Raw genomic sequence first — 20,826 nt, 5'->3', positions numbered from 1 at the left:
TCAGTATTTTCATAATAAAGTAAGTTAGCGCTATTGTGTTAAATAATAAATTGATTGATAGTTTAATTAATCCTTAGAGTAAAGCGACACAAACAAAACAATACATGGAATTATGATTAATCTAGAAGCCCCTTCCCGGATGGCCCAATGTAAAGATGTCATTCTGTATTTTGAAAGAACATTCACTAGCTTGACTAGGCAATTCATTCTGTTTTCCGGGGCCATCAAAATAAGAGTACACCCCATCCGGTAAATGAAAACAGGTTTTCTGAAAAACGATTACGTAGATTTTAATTTTGATTCAATATTACGACTAAATCGAAGCAACACAATTAAATCGATAACCACTAAAGATTAAAATATACAAATGTAGATGAAGATTTGGGGGAAATGCAATGTAAAGTACCTGTAACGTCTTTGACGTTGTCTTTCACTTTAACCACGCCCACTCATACCTCAATCCGGAAATGAGTAAGGTGTGTTTTTTGTTTAAAGCTTAAGTATGTAATCTGCGTTGAACAAGAAGTGACGACGTTTTGCGCCAAGATCCAGTAATTCAAGCTGTGACTGACACGTATAACGCTTGTTGAGTGTGTTACCCGTGGAACAGGTGAGATTTGGTGAATCTGTTTTTAATATGCTTGTTTTGCGTGCACTAGAAACAATAGTATTACCGTACACCGTACTCACTGGAGACTTGTTTTGCAGATTGACCATGTCAGCAACAGTTTCCCCATCTCAGAAACACTACCTCCTTCTGACAGTCCTGCTGCTCAGCGTCTGGACAGCTGATGGACTTGAGAACATCTCAGGGGTGGAGGTGAAGTCCGATCCGCAGGGAAACAGCAAGTACATCACGGTCAAAGAGGGATCCAGCATGTTGATCAGGTGTAACTTAACAGGAGGCCATGATGGTGTTAAGTGGTACAACTCTCAAGGACTTCTGAAAGGTGAGGAAGACACATTGCCTGAAGAAAACATGGGGACGATAGTGAGAAGCTGTTTGTGTTCTGTGTTGGTTCAGGTGAGAAGTGGCAGATTCAGAAAAACGGTGACCTGAATATCACAGTGGTCTCCTTTGAGGACCGTGGACGTTACACCTGCGTTGCCCCCGGCAGCGCCGGCGAGACCAGAAACTATACTGTAACACTCCGCGTGGCCCACACCGACAGCGGCCTGGGCTTGTACTTTGTTGTCATCTGTCTGGTAGCGTTCACTATCACAATGATCCTCAACACGGCCAGACTTTGCATGGTCAGCTCTCATCTGAAGAAGACAGAGAGAGCCATCAATGAGTTCTTCTGCACTGAGGGTCCGGAGAAGCTGCAGAAGGCCTTTGAGGTTGCCAAGCGAATTCCCATTCTCACATCCACCAAAACGCTGGAGTTCGCCAAGGTGACGCAGTTCAAGACGATGGAGTTCGCCCGTCACATCGAGGAGCTGGCGCGGAGCGTCCCCCTGCCCCCGCTTATCATGAACTGCCTGTATGACGAGGAGCTGGCCGAGGGTATGGCGCCCCAGCAAGGTCTCGGCCCGCCTGCCTCTGGAGGACAGGAGCAGGAGATGGAGGAGAGCCAGGCACTGCTTCTATGTAGAGGAGCAGCAAACAAAGATGGTCACGCTGTATGTGAGACGGTCAGTGAAGATACGGTGGTCGAGAAGACCCACGACTAGGTCGCACCAGGCCGGCAACACATTGTGTTTTTTGAGGAGAACATGTAGCGTGTTTGCATCACCAGAAGAAACAAATTCAGCTGCAGATGAAGAGAATAGGGCCTTAAATTATTTCTGGTTCTGTTCAGCTGTTGGTTGACAGAAATCTGTTATTTCCCCAATTCAGAGACAGTTATCTGTTAAATAGTTTTTACTTTCACCAAAAGCAGTTGAGAAAAGCTGAAGTAATTTTTTTTAATCTATAGGAGCTCACATTTTGGTGCAGAGAAACCAAAAGTCCTCATTTCTGATCAAAGTATGTATAATACTTATAATTAAGCATATTGATAAAGTTGAACACGGGTTCGAGGGAGGGTTTTCCTTGTCTTTATAGCTGCTGATTGAGCTGGATTGTTTTGGGTTTTTTTATGGATGTGGTCGTGGTTGTTTGGCAATGCTGTTGGTGTGAAAGTGCTCAGGGTATTAAACAAAATAATATTGGGTAGAGTTGTGTATATTTAACTTGTCAGTCTCAAATGTGCTGCTTGTGACCTCTGACCCCCCTCTTTTGGGTGATCTATACCTCTCTATGTTCCCTTTTTCACAATTGCACTTGTTATTTTGTAGTTGTGCTGATTCTTTTCTGTGTTGTGTATCTGTTTTATGACAAAAGACCATTTGCACATGAATATGAACTTATTTTCAGGGACTCGGTGCGTAAAGATCTGATCAAAATACAAAACCTGGCAAATGACAGATTGAGTAAATAAAAATCAGGTCAGGGAGACGTCTATTATTTCTTCATGTGATGTTGCTACTTGGACACCGGGGGGCGCTAAAGTCAAAGTATTGAGCAAAGAAGTAACGTAGTAGTACTGAACATTACCTCCATCACACACGCAGAAGTCACGCGAGCAGCCAGACCTGACCTCATCAAGTCTGGAAAAACAATGATCAGAATAGCATCCATCCATCCACCCATCCATCCATCCATCCATCCATCCATCCAAGACAGAAAACATCCATCTTCCCCTCTCTGTCCTCTCCGAAGGGGAGCTTATCTAAATAGAATTGATTGGTCTGAACGATCATTTATCACTCTGAGCCAGAGATGCTCAAGGAACGGACGAAGATTTTACTGATAGTTTAGGAACGTGTGTGTGAGAGAATGTGTGTGCGTTAGCGCCGTCATCCGAATCGACACATCAAGGTCATCTAATTTGTCATTTCACGACACAAGGAGACACAAGTTGCATCCCTCCGTTCCATAAACGAATGAAGCTGCTGTGTATTGTCCATCAGGACTACTTGAATTTAAATTGCTCATGATTTCAGCTTAGAGCAGGAAAATACAAGCCTCTAATTACATTTTATTTCCAATCAGTCTGAAGTAACAAGCTGTAGGGGAAGAAAACCGAGGACAGATGATGATAAATTCAATGACTTGTTAAGAGAAGAACTCATCATATCTGTTCATTAGAGGAGAGGACGCTGTGCAGATGCCTGCACCCTGATTAGCTCCATCTCTTACTCCTCCATCTTGTTCTCTTTGGGTCTGTGTTTTCATTGATTAGCCTAACAAACCTGCAGCATTGCTCTTGTGTTACTTAGTCTCTTTCCCATTTGTTCTTGTATCTTTTCTGAATATCAGCCTTTTAATTACATGACCTTTGGCCCTCTAATGGCCCCGCCCTTTTCAGTCTGCATGACTTCTCCCAGCTATACCTAAACGCTGCCCACACACACCACGTGGCCAGTAAAATCGCATCCAGCCGAGTTTCACAACACATACACACGGAGGGAACACAGAAAGTTCCAGTCAACCTTCAAAACAGAACTCGTGGCGTCCTTCAGTGGTCCAGGCGAGGTTGAACAAAGGGATGGGGGCACCGCGGACGACCCGATTCTCCGCTGGGTCTCGCTGCTTCAAACGGCCCCGTTTGTCAGGCACTAATGGGAAATAATGGCTGCGGAGGTATCAGAGCGGCGGGCTGTGGTCACTGGGGACCGAGGTGAAAGTATTGGGGTCACATCTTCTGATGGCTCCTTGCATCCTTGGACAGAGAGAAGAGATCTGCAGGCAGAGCATGGGCGTACACTGAGCGATGATGCTGGCTAAATGAGGTCACAGAGAAAGGTCATGGTGGGGGATTACTGCCTTGTTATGTTATAATAATGGCTGATTTTTACTCTTCTGCTCTGCTTCTTAAAGTCTTAAATGAACAGCAGCGTTTTACCTCAGTTTTGCCCTTTTCAGCTTCAGTTGCTCTCACAGTAATAGTGAACAAAAGATGTCCGGCACTTCTCTCTGCATTACTCCAGCACTTTAAAACAAATCCCCAGCTTGTGTAGCGTTTTCCTTTCCTTCGCCATGCTTCAGATGAAGCGCTCTGCCCCCGTGTGCCATTTAAAAAGGTCTTTTTTTTATCTGAGTTATTATTTTCTCATTTATGGCGGAGCCGACCAAGGTCTGCTGAGCGCTGTGGCTCCCACAGTTTTAATCAGCAAAGGAACAAAGCAACCTTTTCTTTTATTACATCTGTATTTCCTCAACTCACTGTTTTATTATTTTTTGCTTTTTGAAATAAAACACTCCGGCTCACCTGCAGCCTTCTTGCATCAGCAGCCTTTTTATTATTCCAGTTTTTGACTTTTACAGTGTCTCCCTTCCAGTTTATATTTATCTGCTTCCTCTGAACACGGAAATAGAATAAAAACTGCTGTCAGCTCAACTCAGCTTTATTTATAAAGCACTTTACCACAACAGAGTGTGCCAAAGTGCTGTAGTTGAATAAAAACACAAGTAAAACAAACAAATCAACAATAAACCACAATAAAAGTCACAAACAATAAAATTGTGCCTCTTGTACAAGGTTGAAAAGCCAAAAACAAAAAAAAATGAGTTTTTTGGAGGCTTTTAAAAACAGGAAGTCAATCAGTCTGTCTGATGACTTGATGACTCGAGGGGTGTGTGTGTGTGTGTGTGTGAGGGGGGGGGGGGCGGTAATTCTACAATTTAGGTGCCACCAACCAAGCTTGACCTCAGCAGAGTCTGGCTTTGGTCAAGACAGAGGGCATGTTTGTCAGCTGGAAGAGGCTGGACGTCACCACTGAGCCAGTCTGAGCACCAACTTTAAGGTCACTGTCCAGTGTTACACCCAGATTTGTTCCTCTTGATTTGAAATGTTTATTTCAAAAAATCAGGCTGAGAGAGTCAAGCAGCAGGAGCTCAGTCTTTAAAAATGAAAGGCATCCGAGGCTTGATTCCTTCAAAAAGTTGGTCCATATTAAATTAGTTCTCCTGTTTTGGGTAAATAAATAAATTTGACTGTCATCTGCACAAAAATAAAAAGGGATTCTGTGTTTTCTAATGACAGATCCCAGGGGCAACACATACAGTATAAGGAGAAGAGAAGGGAACAGAGAATAGAACCCTGAGGCACTCCACACACGAAAGGAGCTACAGAGATTCTCCCACGAAGATAAAAAAGGTTTCCCAGATAAGTAGAAAAGGAAGATCTCACCTGGTCCATTGTGTCAAAGGCAGCTAGTAGGTCCTACAGCACCAGAACAACGCAGGGACCAGAATCGGTGGCTGAAAGAGGGCCATCAAAACCCCCGAACAGTGCCGACGCTGTACTCTGGCGGATTTTATATCCACATTGATCCCTCAAGAATATTATGCTCAACTAAAGTCAATCAGGGGGGTAAATTAGCAATTAAGTGATTGTAAATTTGGTCCCCCAATATGAGCCTGGTCCTGCTCAAGGTTTCTTCCCGTTAAAGGAGGAAGTTTTTTTCCTTGCCACTTATGCTTGTTGGGGGTCAGGCTCTGGGATTCTGTAAAGCACCTTGAGGCAATTCTGATTCGACTCCAAATGATGTCAGCACCACTGCTTGGTAGATTCTGGATGCTTTTGGTCTGAGGATGTAGCGGCTGATGGCTAGCTCTCTTTGTTCAGTCCCAAATATTATTTACTGATGTAATAACAGAGGGTCTCCTGGCTCTGTTGTAGCAGATTGGACACATCAGACATGAATGGCTTCACTGTTTTAGCCCATTATCCGAGGCCCCAATTGAATTTAATGCAGTTTAAATGTAAATGTTTCCCAAAAGTGTAATATCATCTGCATATACACACTAGTATTGTTAAAGAGAGTCAACACAAACCAGAAGCTGGTGGCACTTGTCTAGAATAATCACTTTTTATAAAAAAAATACATTTCCCGTAGCTCATGTCTGCTTTTTTGTTGTGTTTTTCCCAGTTTAACACAGACTGTTGTATTTTGTCACCCATTATAAATAAATGATGTGTCTTGTTGATGGACCCTTCAGCCTGTCATTACTGATATGTACATGAAGCTGAGAGTCTGTTTATTCCCACCATAAAAACATATCTGCCAAGCTGACACAAAGGATTCAATTTCCACTCATATTACAGATCCGCTCTGCTTTTCTTTCCCGCTGAGCAATTAGACATGCACAGCATAAAGCAGCAACGCAGATAAAAACTCGGACTCATCATAATTTGCGGCGTTCACGCTCCTCGTTTGCTGTGGGCTTTTTCCATTTTGGGTTGCACTCATTGGGCCGCCGCTGCAAATCAGCAAACGAGATCCCCGGTGGCGCCGGCTCGGTGGGGCCGACTTGGGAGAACAGTTAAATGAAATGAGTCTGCCTCCGCGCTTCGACTGCGTGGCTGTTGGGTAAAAGATGGTGCCGACAGATCTACTGAGTGGCAGACGCGCCATAAATATGCAATAATGAAACTCATGAAATATTTAATGACCAGTTTCTTCCACCATCTCTTGGCAGACAGGTGGGTTTTGCCGCTGTGGGAAATACGGCTGGAAGTTAGCGGGTGATGTGATCGGAAGTTGCTTTTCAAGTCCCAAACTAGCTTGCAGCTCTGGGTGTATTTACATTAATGCATCCAACAGGGCTCCACCTGACCTGCAACACTGCAACATTCTGGGCATATTTTTAGCCTCATATTTGTGCAAAGTCCGACTATAACCGGTTTATTTATTCAGATTTTTCCACTTTATCCACTCCATTTAGCATCTCTGTCCCATTATAACCAGTTCATTTAACATATCTGTGCAATCACATCCAGTCCACTTAGCCAACATTTCTGACCGAACCAAGATGCAACGACTGGTTATGGTGAATGTTTTTTGTTTAGAATGACATTAGATTTCACATCAGTTTTGCTCTTTAAACTAGTCGGAAAGTGTTTTTTCCCTTCAGTAAACCCGTCTAACCCCTTCATGCTGACGCACGTCGTGTTATTGAAGGTTTTAAAGCGATGATCACTTGAAATTTGGCGATGAAAGAACTCGGCTGCTGTGTTTATGGAGAACTGCGGGGATTGAAGGTTCAGCTCAGCGTCCTTGTCTCATTCACAACGCTGCAATACAAAAATTTTGATTTGGGTTTTAACGCTTAATTTCCTCCCTGCTGGCAGCTTTAGGTGCATTTCTTGGATGCTCTGGTTGAGGCTCCCTGAGGTGTAGCTCTTGTCTGACATTCTCCTCTGATCTAATGTCTTCTTTCATGTCAAACTGTATGCAGACCCCCCAGGGGCCTCTCTTTGTTGATGTCCATTACTTTGCTCCATAATTGGCCACCACAGGAATGTTTTCTCTTCTGTAATGGATGCTGCTTTTCTCCAATTTGATTTTTCACTACAGGGTTTTTTTTTTTTTTTTTGCTCCTCAGAGCCCTGATGTCTGACCTGAGCTAAGAAGAAAGATATCACCCTCAGAAGCGAGAGAGACTCTGTTGGAAGCATCCAGTGTGCTGTTAACGGCACCGTTTCCCCGTCCTGCAGCCGAATGGTGCCAAACGCTGGCGGTGTGTGTTCACTCGACAGCACTTTTAACACATTGAGATATTCAGAAAGCTGTTTTATGTGCGGAGCGGCACCACATGGGAGCGACAGCTTGTGTAAACAAAATCTTAAGCAAAACCGCCCACCCGTAAACAGCAGACAACCTGGCATTGACACATTCCCAACGCAATCACATTTCCACCTCCTACAGTGCTTCTGAAAAACAACACTTCTTTGTTTAAAAAAAACCATATGCGAGACGCTCCGCGATGTCGTCGGCCTGCAGGATCCTCAGCACCGATCAGGTGTTCGGATCTGAGACGGGGACTCGGTCTGCTGCTGAGCTCGGAAGGAATCAGCGAGGCCGGCAGAAAGAAACCAGTGTCGCCCAGGCCGGGAGGTGATCCGGTGGGTCCGGGCTCGCAGGACAGCTGAGATCCAACCCGCTGACAGATGTGGCGTATGCTCTGGAACCAGCAGGGCGAGTGTGCACAGTCCTGTTTTAGCACGGTGGTGTTTAAGACCCCTGCTGTGATTAAAGTGATCCTGTTCTGCTCGGCCCTCCCCTGCCTCTCTCACACCGATGTGCTTCCCATCGATTTTCTGACCAGCTTAGTTTCCTTCCCCTCCCCGGCCCGCCAGCATCCTGAGGAGTCAGTTAATGGTGCATTACTAACTCCTGCCCAGTCATCCTTTACACGCTGCTCTCACAAGGACCCCTTCACCCTGAATATCCATTACCGCAGCGCAGAGTAACCTCAAGTTCCGCTGATAACATATTTATGATGGAGGCCTGAGGGGCGGCTCACGCCGTGAATGCTGATGTCACATCTTCATCACATCTTCCCTATCTACATTTGTTATGCTGGTGAAAAGTGAAGTGACCTGTGGGCCTTATATTTGGACCGGCATATTCAGAACATCCAAGTCTCACTGGAAAGCATCTCACACCATGACACCTCGCTCTGGGAAGTTGCTTGTTTGTTTGATTTGACCTCCCCAGCTGTGTTTTTTTTTTTTGCCATGATGAAGGGACACACGCAGCATGTGCGCGGACAGTTGGTCTTCTAAATCCTGATAGGAGTGAGGGGTCCACCGTTACACTACCCCAACATATCAGTGGTGATATTTCTGTGACTGACAGGTTATCTTCTCAAATGTGCCTCTAATCCCTCACTGAGAGGGCCGAAAGTCTGTTCGTCTCTGACTTAGTCATAAAGTGTAAATCTGTCTTTGATCAGAACATCTGGCTTTTCTTCTGAGATGCAGGCAGATGTGTTCATTTAAACAGCAATTAAATCCCGGCACACTTGAACCAGAACCAGATCTTTTGATGTTCCAAACGATGCCTGTTGTGATGCTGGAGCCCACATTTGCACGTCAAAAGACATCTTTAAGATGTCTCCTCCTTTAATGGGAAACATACATCTGCTCGGAGCGCCAGCTCAGGCCTAATCCTCCACAAGGCTCGGTCCGGAATCAGGGCGATGTCAGGTCCAGCCCCAGCGGGCATGCTGAGCGAGCTGATCGCCCACCAGTAGGAGAAATTGTGGTGTTTTGCTGATCTCAATACAAAACAAGGACAAGCAGAGAAACTGAAAGGATGAGGAGACGGATAAGATGTGATTCATTCAGGGTCAGAATTCAGGATCCAAAGTCCTGATACTCAGTTTATAGTGGCAGTGAAGAATCACAACTAAATGTATGTGCCACCAGCTTCTGGATCAATAATATTCACTTTACAGATAACCTATTGACCTTTATAGACACGGAACCTGCTGCCAATTTATTGATGTGTTGATGGAGTTGAGCAGCAGTTTGAGCTTCATCTGAAAAGCTTATTTTAGTTTGAAATAGCAGAGATGTGAGGAAGCTGAATTCCTTTATAGACTCAACATAAAGGCAACAGTTGTTCAGACATTATTAAAGCAGGACGACCTCCTACTTGGTGCCGGTTCCTGAACTAAATGTTTAAGGAGGAACCAGCTGAGAAGCTGATTACTGTATGTGGCTGCACGCTGGCGCTTCCAGACTGTACAAACACAGAAACAAACGTCCGTAATTACGCTCAATCACATGCTTCATCTCACACATAGTTAGCAAGATGATTTCTGAAGGAAAAAGGGGACATGCACACTTCCATCGTCCTCCCTATCAACAGGAGAGTGAGGTAATGACAGCAGAGCAGTCATGGAAGCCAGAGAGTGCAGAGCAGAAAAGATCCTCCAGAGATCAGGATGACAAGGCTGCAGGGTTTTTTTTTAGTCTTTTTCAGTGCTCCATTTTCTCCAGATGCTGTATGACAGACAGCTGCAGCCTCTCACAGAGTGCCTTTTCATCATTAATTAAACATCTCGGCTCCTGAACGGCAGGAAGCCTTGAACGTTTCTCATGGCAGATGCCAGTGTTGCTGCGTGACACGTGCACGGTGCCACAGAGTAGCTCAGGAGTGGGAGTGAAGTTGGTGCAGCTTCCTGTGGAGGCTGGCTGGACCGAGCATTTCCTCCCCTGCAGGGCGGCGTCATCAGCGAGGCCTTCATGGTCCCACGTTAGCAGGGGAAATAAAACAGCACAAAATGTGGATCTGAGGCCTCTTTGCCTCTATCAGGTGTTCCACTTTCATCCATCCATCCATCCATCCATCCATCCATCCATCCATCCATCATCCATCCACCCACCCACCCACCCACCCACCCACCCGTCCGTCCGTCCGTCCGTCCATCCATCCATCCATCCATCCATCCATCCATCCATCCACCCGTCCATCCATCCATCATCCATCCACCCATCGGTCCATCCATCCATCCATCCATCCATCCATCCACCCACCCACCCACCCATCCATCCATCCATCCATCCATCCGCCCATCCATCCATCCATCCATCCATCCATCCATCCATCCATCCATCATCCGCCCGTCCGTCCGTCCATCCATCCATCCATCCATCCGTCCGTCCATCCATCCATCCATCCATCCATCCATCCATCATCCATCCATCCATCCATCCATCTATCCATCCATCCATCCATCCACCTACCCATCCATCATCCCTCCATCCATCCATCCATCCATCCATCCATCCATCCATCCATCCATCCATCCATCCATCCATCCATCCATCCATCCATCCAATAAAATAAACAGAACATTCCCTCATGTTTAATGACTCATCTCTGCTTCAGTGAGACGCTTTTCTGACAGGAAGTGCAGGTCCTTCTTCCTCCCACGACTGCAGATGATCCGACTGTCTGAGATGATCTGACCTCAGCTTTCTGAAGCTTCTCTGTCCTTGAATAAATGCCGATAACCTCTGGCTTCCACTTTCAGGCAGTGGCGGTGTTATTATGGGCCCTATTATGAAAATCAATTTACATAGATTAGAAGAACCTCTGCTCTCTTTAGTGTCTTGAAACCTCAAATGGGGACCTAAAGAAAGCTGGAAAGCTCCCGCAGCCGCTCTGGGACTGTCGAAGCAACGACAATGTCCCCTTTTACGCTAATTCTAATGGATTTCTCAGGAATTTAAAAGGTTCTTATCTTAAGGGAACCACAACAGAATACATAAAATATCTGTTAATATGCTGGAATAAGGGGGCTTTCACTTTATTTCTATAGCTTTTGATTTTTTATTTATTTTTTCTATGTCTTCAGTTCATATAGAAACCCAGAACAGCTTGATACACTACCCAGTGTATTAGCTTACCAAGAATCCCAGTTATCGTGTGCAGCTATTACATGGCCCCTCATAAAATAAACCGTAGGTGTGAGTTCACTATTATTCCTAATGTAATGGTGGCGTCGGTCCGGCTGTGGTTCAGAGATTTTCCTCTTAATTTCCTCTTCGGCCACGTGTGGTGAAACGTTGAAACAGGTGTAGATGTGACTCCCGGCAGCAAACATTTATCCATCTTCCTCCGAGGAGTCAGTGGAGTCTGACCTAAAACTGATGAGCTCATTAAAAAAGCGGCCCGCCATAGCGCCCTGAAGGAGGGCGGTTGATTAACACGGGAGGTGGCGAGGCGTGGAATACCGCTGCACACAGCTGATAAAGTTGCCTTTTCATATATGATCCTGTTTTCTTTTCATATTCCGGGATTGGACCGTCGCCCGTTTCAGTCTGACCAACAACAGCAGCCTAACAAAAGCAGCTGGAAACATCTGGGATCAACTGCAGCCTGCTGGAATCTGTTATTTCATTCTGGGTGCAGGAAGGTCAGACTGGCGCTCTGATGTTCCGGGTTTCGGGTGCGTCGGCGGGGCTCCGGCTCAGATGACTGGGGGAGGGGAACCCGCTTGTGGAGGTCACGGCTGATAAACTGGGTGGTCCTTCCTGGTGCTGAAGTGCAGGGTGGCGTGACTCAATATAAAACATGTCAGATCCAATCTTCTGCAGCTGTGGGACACTTTGTTTTACCTGACTGGTCGCCAGTGATCTCCTGCTACACATGGATCTCCTCTCCAGCCTTTATCAAACCTCGAGACACCAGAGTAGAAAAAAATAGAGCCAAGTCTCTGAAACTGTCATTTCACTACTGTTTTATCACTGTTCCTGTGCTGTTTATCCTCTCAGCTGCCTTTTTATTTTCAATCAGAATGGAATTTTGGGACCGGGACTGTTCAGAAAATCCTAATCAAACGAATCAAGACAGTCCACAGATGTTCAGAGCTGCTGCATCTCCTTTCGGCATCACTGCGTATTGGATTTGCATGATAGCCTAGTTAGGTTAGCTAATGAGCTACATGAGCACGTCACAGTGTGTTATCTTCGATGATGGGCTGCTGGCATCCGTGTTCAGAACCCTTCCTGTTTAACATTTATGTTAATGTCCTTTCACACAGCTCAACGCCCACCTTAAACCAACTTCTTACACGGCTCATGTCGGCATTTATGAGACTCAGCTGACGTTTCAATCAGATTTTTGTCTTTGGAACTTCTGCTGAGCTCAGGCTGAGCCATGAACATAAGAGTACGCTCTCTGCTTCCACTTTCCCATTTAGATGATTGATTTGGGAAATCTCCCCCAGCTCAGGTAGGCGTTAGTGATGAATAGTGCAGTAATTTAATGTTCTCCCGTGGCTGTTGTTGGCAATCAGCTAATTTTGTAAACAACACCTGTACCCACTGTACGTCTGCAGGCCCTCAAACAGAACAGCAACAGGTTAAAAACACAGGAAATGATGAGGGACTCAAACACTGAGGTTTTGAACAAATATATAAAAAAAACTGTGTGGCATTAAATGTGTTGACTGAGCTTATCTGATTCAGAGGAAATGTATGCTTGTTCCTTTTCATAAAGCCATTGATGGGTTAAATAGTTCCACGCAAGCAGGAGTTCTCATTTTATGCTGGATGCTCAGAGAGTTTCTCACCTGGAATTAGAGATAAGAGTGTTATGGATCCGTATCACAATATGTAAGCCCTGAAAGATGAACAGACAGAAAGTGCAGAATCAGCGCTGTAGCACACAGAAGCAAATGAAATGATGCTTTTCTTGGAGGCGAAACTGTGATGCTTGAGTCATGGCTGCGCAGCTGAAAGCCCAATTCGATCCAACATTTTTAGAAACACGTCCTGGATCAGGGTTGAAGTTGTGCCTCTCTCACTTCTTCTTCTGCTTGCAACTTTAAGTGGTGCATCGTCACACTGAAGATACAACACTCACCTTATTTTCCAGCTATTTTGTTCTGATGTTGGGACCACAACACTGAATCTGAACTCCCAGTCTTGAAGAGGACGGACCAGAGAAGCAGGTTCAGGACAGGCTGCAGCTCTGGCAAACATAGAGTCAGCATGACAGCTGTAAACACGATAATGGGGGGAGGGAGCCAGAACTGAGGGACAAGGACGTGCATGGAAATCACGGCTAAGAGGGAGGTTTGCATTGGACCCACATTAAGAAAACAAATGGAGCTGAGCAGCCTGTTTACACGGTTAGCTTATGTGTGGCTAATGTATGAGGCAGCAGCAAATGCGCCGCCTGAATCAACCATCCCATCCCTCACATGTGCTGCATCTATGGAGGTCCAGGCCTTTTCCACTGACAAATGACGCCAAGTTGAACCTAAACACAATCAATAATTTGCAATGGAGCAGCTAGTTTTTCACCTCTATCGTCTTCAGGCTGCTTCGCCATCTGTGTTTCATCGGGGCCTCTTGAAAAGAGCTAAAGGCAGTAAAGCGACTTGGATCAGCACACGGTCATGTGATCAGAGGAAAAGAGCTGTCTGCTGGTGGTTTGTGTTTTTAAAAGGGTGTCTTGTTCTGCTAACTGGATGCAGCGTGGCCTGAGGCGTCGCTGCTTTGCTTTCTAGCATCATTCAGTGACGAGCAGGTGAACTACAGCGGCTGAGACGAGCCACCGACCAAAGCACAGAGCCGCTTAGATGCTGATATGAGACATTTTCAAGGATTCTATTTGCCATTTACAGATCAAAAACAAATACAGAGTGCTTAGAATAGAATTGTTGTACTCTGGCTGAGTTGAAACATGAAACATGCTATTGTCCTGCATTATTTGCTATTTTTTGACTGGCTGGCCTTTTCTTACGGTTCTTACGGTTCTACCGTAGTTCAGTCTCCTGATTCAGTCTTTGGTCTTCAGGGCCAGATGGTTTGATGCAGAAAGTGGTTTGTCCTTCCCAGCAATTGATGTGTTTTGATGTAAAAAGACAAATTTGTCCACAGTGAGGGTCAATCAAAGAAGGATCATCAGCGGGACATGACGAATGAGGCCCATTTATGCTCCGAAACAATACTGAGGATCTAGTTAGAGCCAGTGAATTTCTCACTGGAAATGATCAGTTAACAAAAATTTGCTGGGTACCAAAATAAGTGATGTGAGGAAGTAAAGAGAGATCAGTATTACCTACTTTCATGATTCTAGGGAAGGGAGGAATTGAGAAATAAGTCTTTGCTGGAAGATTTGTACCAAAAATTAATACTAAAGAATCCTCCCAAGGATCCCAGAGTCCCACTGCTACAGTCCTCTCCATCTGTCCCTTTGACTTTAAAGAACATTTATGGCTGAGACCCTAATTTGGCAGCAAAATCCAAGCAAACACCAATTAAATATCAAAATGACATCACAATATATGATAGTATAGATAAACACACTCACCCTTCAAAACCCAATTCAACGAACTCAAGGTTTCTCAAGGATGCTCTCTAAATGGAGGCGAATGCGGAGAACAGTCGGGCAGAAGGACTTTTATTATTTGAGTGCAATCAAAGTCATAAAAGTTCCTTCTTAGCACTCAGAAATCTTCTGGAAAATCATTTCTAAAAGCTTCTATTTCAGGCTGCTAAAACTGAATGGAGACTTCAGATATGCTAGCAGTCGTAGTTCTTCAAACCTGTTAAACGCACAGGTACCCGACATTCTGCCTCATTTTCAGAGCCGACATACTGTATGTCAGGAGAATACGTCCACGCTGCCTGCACACGCAGCCATAAAAGCCTTTCATTCCCTCTGATTTTCTTTGGGACCGAAGAGACAGAAACTGAATTAATCAAAAACAGCATCGCTGCTAAAAATGGAACGCGACTGATGCACGTGCGCACGCAGGAAGACGAGACGTATCCCTCACGACGGAGTAAACAGGAATCCAGAGATCACAATGAGACACTCCAGCTGCTCTTTTTATTTTTGGGAAATCTTGTCATCTTGCAGATTTTCAGTTTTTAAAAAAAAAAAGTGTTTTTCAAACTTCGGCTCCATCCTGTTTCGTCTCTCTACATGAATTCCAGTCTAGTTCAGACACCACAGCTACCAGTCACGCTGTGATCCATCCCTTTCATGTGCTTTAGAAGCCTGTAGATAGTTTTTAGAGACCAGGAAATAAGGAGAATAAGCAGGTTGTAGATCAAAAACCAGATAAATTGGACACATTAAAGGGACGTTTATGACCCTCCCCTGCTGACCCTGAGGTCCCGCTGACATGCCCCACCTGCAGTTCCTGCACAGACAGCTGACGTAACCCACCTGTGCGGTGAGAGCTGGCTTCACCTGGAGCTTCTTATTCATTCTTTGACATGTTTTTGCTGCATGATGAAGGTTGCCCTCAGAATGAGTGAGAATTTGGGGAAATGATGCTTAAAAAGCCAGGCCGAGATGGTCCAGAAGGTATTCAATTAGGGAAAGATCCAACTAAACGTCAAAAAGTAAAAAAGGTTCACAACAGAACAGGAAAGGAAAATTAAATAGTCGACACAAAAGTAAACGTGGCGTTAATCCAGGAAGGTTAGATAACAGGTGACGAGTGAAGGAGAGGAAGCTAAAACCTTCAAACAGAATCAGAGGCAAATGAAAGCGCTGATACAGATATCAGGCACCAACCTTCATCAGTTATGGTCAGAATTAAGCCCCAGAACAGCTCCTGCGTCTTCTGTCTGAGCACCAGAACAACCCTGTTATCGCAGATAAGACTCAGCAATGAGGCTCCACGGTGCACTTATTAGGCTCTTTCCCCTTTTTGCTATTTATTCTGTTAAACAATCCTCCTCATCACACACTCTTTAAATATAGGCCTTTGTGGGCAGCGTGCTTGGACATTCAGCCACAGTTTTTGCTCAATAAGATGCATTAGTTTAATTTTGTCTTTTTTAAGGTTGGAACCGTTAACAAGACGCCTCTTTTAGGGACGCACCTGCACCATTTTTACATCTTTACTTTTAAAAAATGTCACTACAAAAGGGACTTTTCGGAAAGTCAGAAGTAAAAATAACATTTCAAATGGAAGATCTTGCCAAGAAGCAGATGGTTTGAGTCCCAGAAAAGCTTTGCTGGTGTGTCACTTCCTCCTCTCTCTGGCTCCCAAATGGAAGTGAGAATTCTTGGAATGCAAAAACAAAAAAAAAACAACCCGTCAGAAACAAATGGAACTTATAATTGACCTCTGACCTTCAGAGAATTGATCATCATATTTGACGGGAAAATCAAAATGTCCAAAAAAGGCAGAAACAAAAACTCCTGCCTGGCTGTTTGCTGCCCCTCCTGAGGGAAGCTGGGGAGGAAATCAAGAAGCTGAACGCTGGACATCGGCCAAATGAGCATTTTCACAAAACAGCCAACGTCAGCCGGAAAACGGCAGCGACCGAGGTCCTGCAACCCGCTCGACTGGAAGGACGTGTCCATTTCATTACATCGGCAACCGAAAGACCAGCACTCCCACGCCTCTCTGTGATGGGCCAATTAAAGTAATGCTGTCTGGCCTGATGTGGAGCCCTCATTATGCTGCAAAATGAGACAAAATGAAACCAAAATGAGGCTTTTTGTGTGTGTCACACACAAACTGCACGCTTGGCTCTAAACTGTTGCGGTTACAGCCAAGCGTACCTGTTGGCTGCCAGCTAAACCTGCAGCTCCAGCACACAGAACACTGGCTGGAACACTGGGAACCAGCAGCAGCAGCGGTAGTTATGGTGGCGGAGGGGCGGCCACGAATCTGTGCCGCAGATGTAGCATCATTATTAGACCAAGTCACTTTTTCACCATGCTAAATTATGATATAGTGCAGTATAAAGCCTGTAAAAATCCCTGTTTTTCATTAGCTGCATCCAATATTTGAGTTAATAAATGGGGGTCGAGCGAATATAAAATAGGCCTTCAACATCTAATAATCACAATCTTTCAATATAATAATATAGTCCTTTATTATTATGCAGGTCCAGGGTTTCAGTGTTGCAGCACAATTAAAAACAGGAATAATTTTGTAGCCGTGACCTGTTTTAGTAACAAAGCAGCAGAAATGAAGCCTGATATAAATATAGGTAACAGCAATTAATCAGGAAAATGGATAAAGTAGAAGGTGGAATCAGTTCTTATGATGAGAGGAGCTCCAGCATCAGTTTGCTTCTAAAATCACATGATGTAGGTCTAGAACACAGTCAAGAAGCCCAATTATAGTTACACACAAACACAACCACAATCTTCTCTCAGCCCCCACCCCCCGAGTGACCTCCACTCCATGACATTACCCCAAAGTTTGCAAATTACATCACATTAGAATTACACCTTCTCGCTCTTCTCAGGGGTTCTTTAATTTTCCAATTTAATATATTCATCTTCATCATCGCTGTCCTTGAATAAAAGTGAATTAGGCTCCAAAATGAACAATAAACTTTTATGTCTTGCCTCGGATGGCGGATGTGTTCACCTTCACCGTCTCACAGATTCAACACCGTTAGATTTGGGTGGGCAGAACCCGCCGCAGGTCACATGACCCTGCTGGAGAGCTTGTTTTTCATATCAAAGCATAATTGCCTACGTTTTCTGCTGATGCAACTGCGACCCAATCGCCATCTGTCAGTTACCTTCCCTTCTGCCGGGTATTCAGTGCTCGTCTCTCTGCTCTGTCGGAGCCCCCCCGGCGGTCGGTTATCAGTCTCTTATTCTCTAATCTCTCGGTCCAGGAGCAGCCTCCGTGGTTTGGCTCCATGTGCCAGAGGAGTGAGGGGGCAGCTGGTTCTTTTATCGCAGCACACAACCCGGCCAGGGCGAAACGCACGCACTCCAGCGCGAGACGAAGCCGCGGCAGCACCTGCAGACGAAGGAACGCGTGCAAAGTGGACGATATTGAGGGCAAACACGTGCGTTTCAACCGGCAGGAGCAGGGAAGCGCTGGAACGCCAGTGAGACAGAAGCCGTTTCCTGTTCTCCTGCCAAGAGCAGCTTTAAAGCCATTTTCAGGTCAAAGGTCACGACCGACCGGCGCCCCGGCGGACGGTTGATCCAGCCCCTTCCATCAAACGTGAACGTAACGTGACGGGCGAAGCCTGAGGTGCATCGCAATAACAGAAGGCTAACACCAATATTTCCTCCCAGGTGCCGATCGTCAATTATTTACAGCCTGGTCGATCAGGCGGAGACGGCGCTCCAGTCTGGGGACGCCTTCGCGTGACGGATGGGACGGAATCGCTTGGACTCAAACGGGTCATCAGCGACCGTTTCTGCCGGTGCTCAGCCTGACACATCGATGCGTCGTGACCTGACCGGCGGCGGGCATTCATCGTCCAGGCTGCCAATAGCGTACAGAGCACGGCCGAACTGGTCCCACTAATCCCAGTGATGTATGCGATAAGCAAGGACTTGTTAGAGCAGCTGGTTAATCAGGTGTGATAATCTACTGTCTCATCAATAAGTTGATTGCTGAAGGGCCTGAAATCTGTGGTCAGCGTCTTGGCTAATGTATAGGGAGCGTTTGAGCCGGTGCCGACGCTGAAGCACAGTCGGGGGTGTTTAAAACTGGGAGCATGGCAGCGGCTCCGGCTGACAGCTACAAAAACCAAGAGAGAGATATTTGGAGGTTTGCCAAGCTAAATAATGCTTCATTAAAATCAGCCATTCTTTCCTGTTTCGGTGAAGGTGGCGCTGAAAACTGGGCGGAGCCGCATCCATTTAATCCGCGCATCCAGATGCATTCATCACACTATCAAAGGATATGGCTCCTAAATCAGAGGTAAACACACAACCACGGGCAAGCAGAAGGGGCTTTGGGAACTTCTACCTCTGTGAGGACATCTTGAAAGTAAAGCGCTGTAGCCGTTTAAGCGGTCGTCTGTCTTCTGCTGTCAGTCAATATGGAAATGATGGTTTTCCGCCACTTTATTGACGGAGCATCACAGGGGAAATAAAGGCAACGATGAGAAGAAAAAAACCTGCTTTCTGAATCCATTAGGACCGTCTGTGCCCCCGTAATGACCCTTTAAACAGGGCTTAAAAAGCTGCAGGCGGCAGTTTAAAGCACAAACAAGATGAAAAGAAGCACAATTTTACAAAAGGGAACAGATTTATGGCTGTTCCACTGAAGTCACCTTTACCAGAGCCACACGTGTGTGTGTGTGTGTGTGTGTGCTAAATGAATGAATGAATGAATGAATAAAAGAATGAATTTGGAGTCATTCTCTGATTTGTTGTTTGGGTGTAGCATCCTGCTGGAATCACAAATGGATGCGTTATTTATTTCGCTCCTCCAAACTGTCATTTGTTGGGTTCTCTCAGTGATCAGGCATCAGCCTCTTCCGTCCACAGAGGGTTTACATCATCTCCGACAGCACCCGTCCGGAAAAAAACAGACCTGACGTCCCCATGACAACCGGTGAACAAACATTGGCAAAGAAATTTAAATAAAATATACGTTGTAACTTTTAAAAAGAGCTGAAATCCTGGGAAAAACTTTCTGACGCAGAGGCCTGGTTGTACATAATACGGACAATATTTGAGTTGTACTTTGGGAAAACCAGTTTACCGGCACTGGTTTGTGATCTGCGGCGGTGCTTCGTCACAGTCTGACAGCGACGGCGTCCTCCTCACCGGGGAGTGGTCCCACTACAGCGGGACAAGAACGGCTCCGTGTCAGCGAAGAGGCTTTTAACGAGACTAAACATGCAGCACTGGATGTTCCCGGACACAGTGAGAACTCTCCATTTGTGGTTACCTAGGAGACCGGTCCATTTGACCGACTGTCTTTATAAATTGACAGTTTATGACGAGGGAAGAGCAGAAAGTGAGAGAAGACTGGCGCAGAGGAGGATGCGCGTTCAGTTCTGAGCTTGTGCATGTTCTCCCAGTGCTTGTGTGGATTTCCTCTGGTTACACTGGTTTCCGCCCACAGCCACATTAGGGTGATTGGAGGCTCTAAATTGCTGCCCTGGATGCTAAACCAGCAACTGCTGTTGCATCAAATCAGCCTGTTGAGCTGCTGAAATTCCGCCTTCCCATTTTCTGCTCCTGTCTTGTCCCTGCTCACAGGGCTGTAATTCAGTCGTTAGCCTTGAACTGTCATTACCCACCCTGAAAATCATTCTTTTCCAGCCCCCTTATTTGCCCACGTTTGAATGTACCAATGAGCAAAGTGGATGACTGCAAAGAGCAAAACCGGAGTGAGTGGACTAGAATGGAGCCCCAATAAAAGTGGTTCTATAACACTATAGGATGTTATTAGGCCTAATTCAGCCCGTCTCTGTTTACCTCTCTGGAACCAGCCTTCACTCTCCTTAAAGCCGTTAGATTAGCCGCTGATTAATTTACAAAGGTGCCATGGAGGGAAAATAAGTTTGAAATGTGGAGGTTTGCGGGGAGAGACGATGGGGAGGATTTGTGTTGGGGGGAGTTTGGCTTGAAAATCAATATGTTTGGCTGGATGGATGTGATTGCTGCTTAGAGCGGATGAGGAAGGGTGCCAAAGAGAAATGGAGAAACACGGCGGAGGATGGACAGAAAGGGCGGTCCAGGAGGAAATCATCAGAGTGGTGGCGGAATGGCGGCGGAGGTGGGAGGAACAGATGCAGCCACGCTTTTGCTCGCTCGTGGATCCGGGTGGAAAACGTGTGAAACAAA

General features: G+C 45.6%; 1 protein-coding gene across 1 annotated transcript; it reads left to right on the top strand.

Moving 5' to 3' along the window:
- The first annotated feature begins 449 nt into the window (after positions 1–449).
- Positions 450–2,438, top strand: LOC101077195 (microfibril associated protein 3). The gene is made up of 3 exons (XM_003970858.3): positions 450–610; positions 709–950; positions 1,025–2,438. Exons 2-3 carry the CDS (start codon positions 716–718, stop codon positions 1,672–1,674), a joined length of 885 nt encoding a protein of 294 aa, XP_003970907.2. The 5' UTR covers positions 450–610; positions 709–715; the 3' UTR covers positions 1,675–2,438.
- The last annotated feature ends 18,388 nt before the right edge of the window (positions 2,439–20,826 follow it).

The sequence above is a fragment of the Takifugu rubripes genome, chromosome 15, assembly GCF_901000725.2.
Source record: "Takifugu rubripes chromosome 15, fTakRub1.2, whole genome shotgun sequence".
Taxonomy (NCBI): domain Eukaryota; kingdom Metazoa; phylum Chordata; class Actinopteri; order Tetraodontiformes; family Tetraodontidae; genus Takifugu; species Takifugu rubripes.
This window is presented reverse-complemented; position numbering and strand designations above follow the sequence as displayed.

What these genes read in the sequence shown, in the direction of transcription:
- LOC101077195 (XM_003970858.3), top strand. Translation starts at nt 716, where the DNA reads ATGTCAGCAACAGTTTCCCCATCTCAGAAACACTACCTCCTTCTGACA. An exon ending in CTCTCAAGGACTTCTGAAAG is followed by an intron (nt 951 to 1,024) that starts GTGAGGAAGACA and finishes GTGTTGGTTCAG; the next exon opens with GTGAGAAGTGGCAGATTCAG.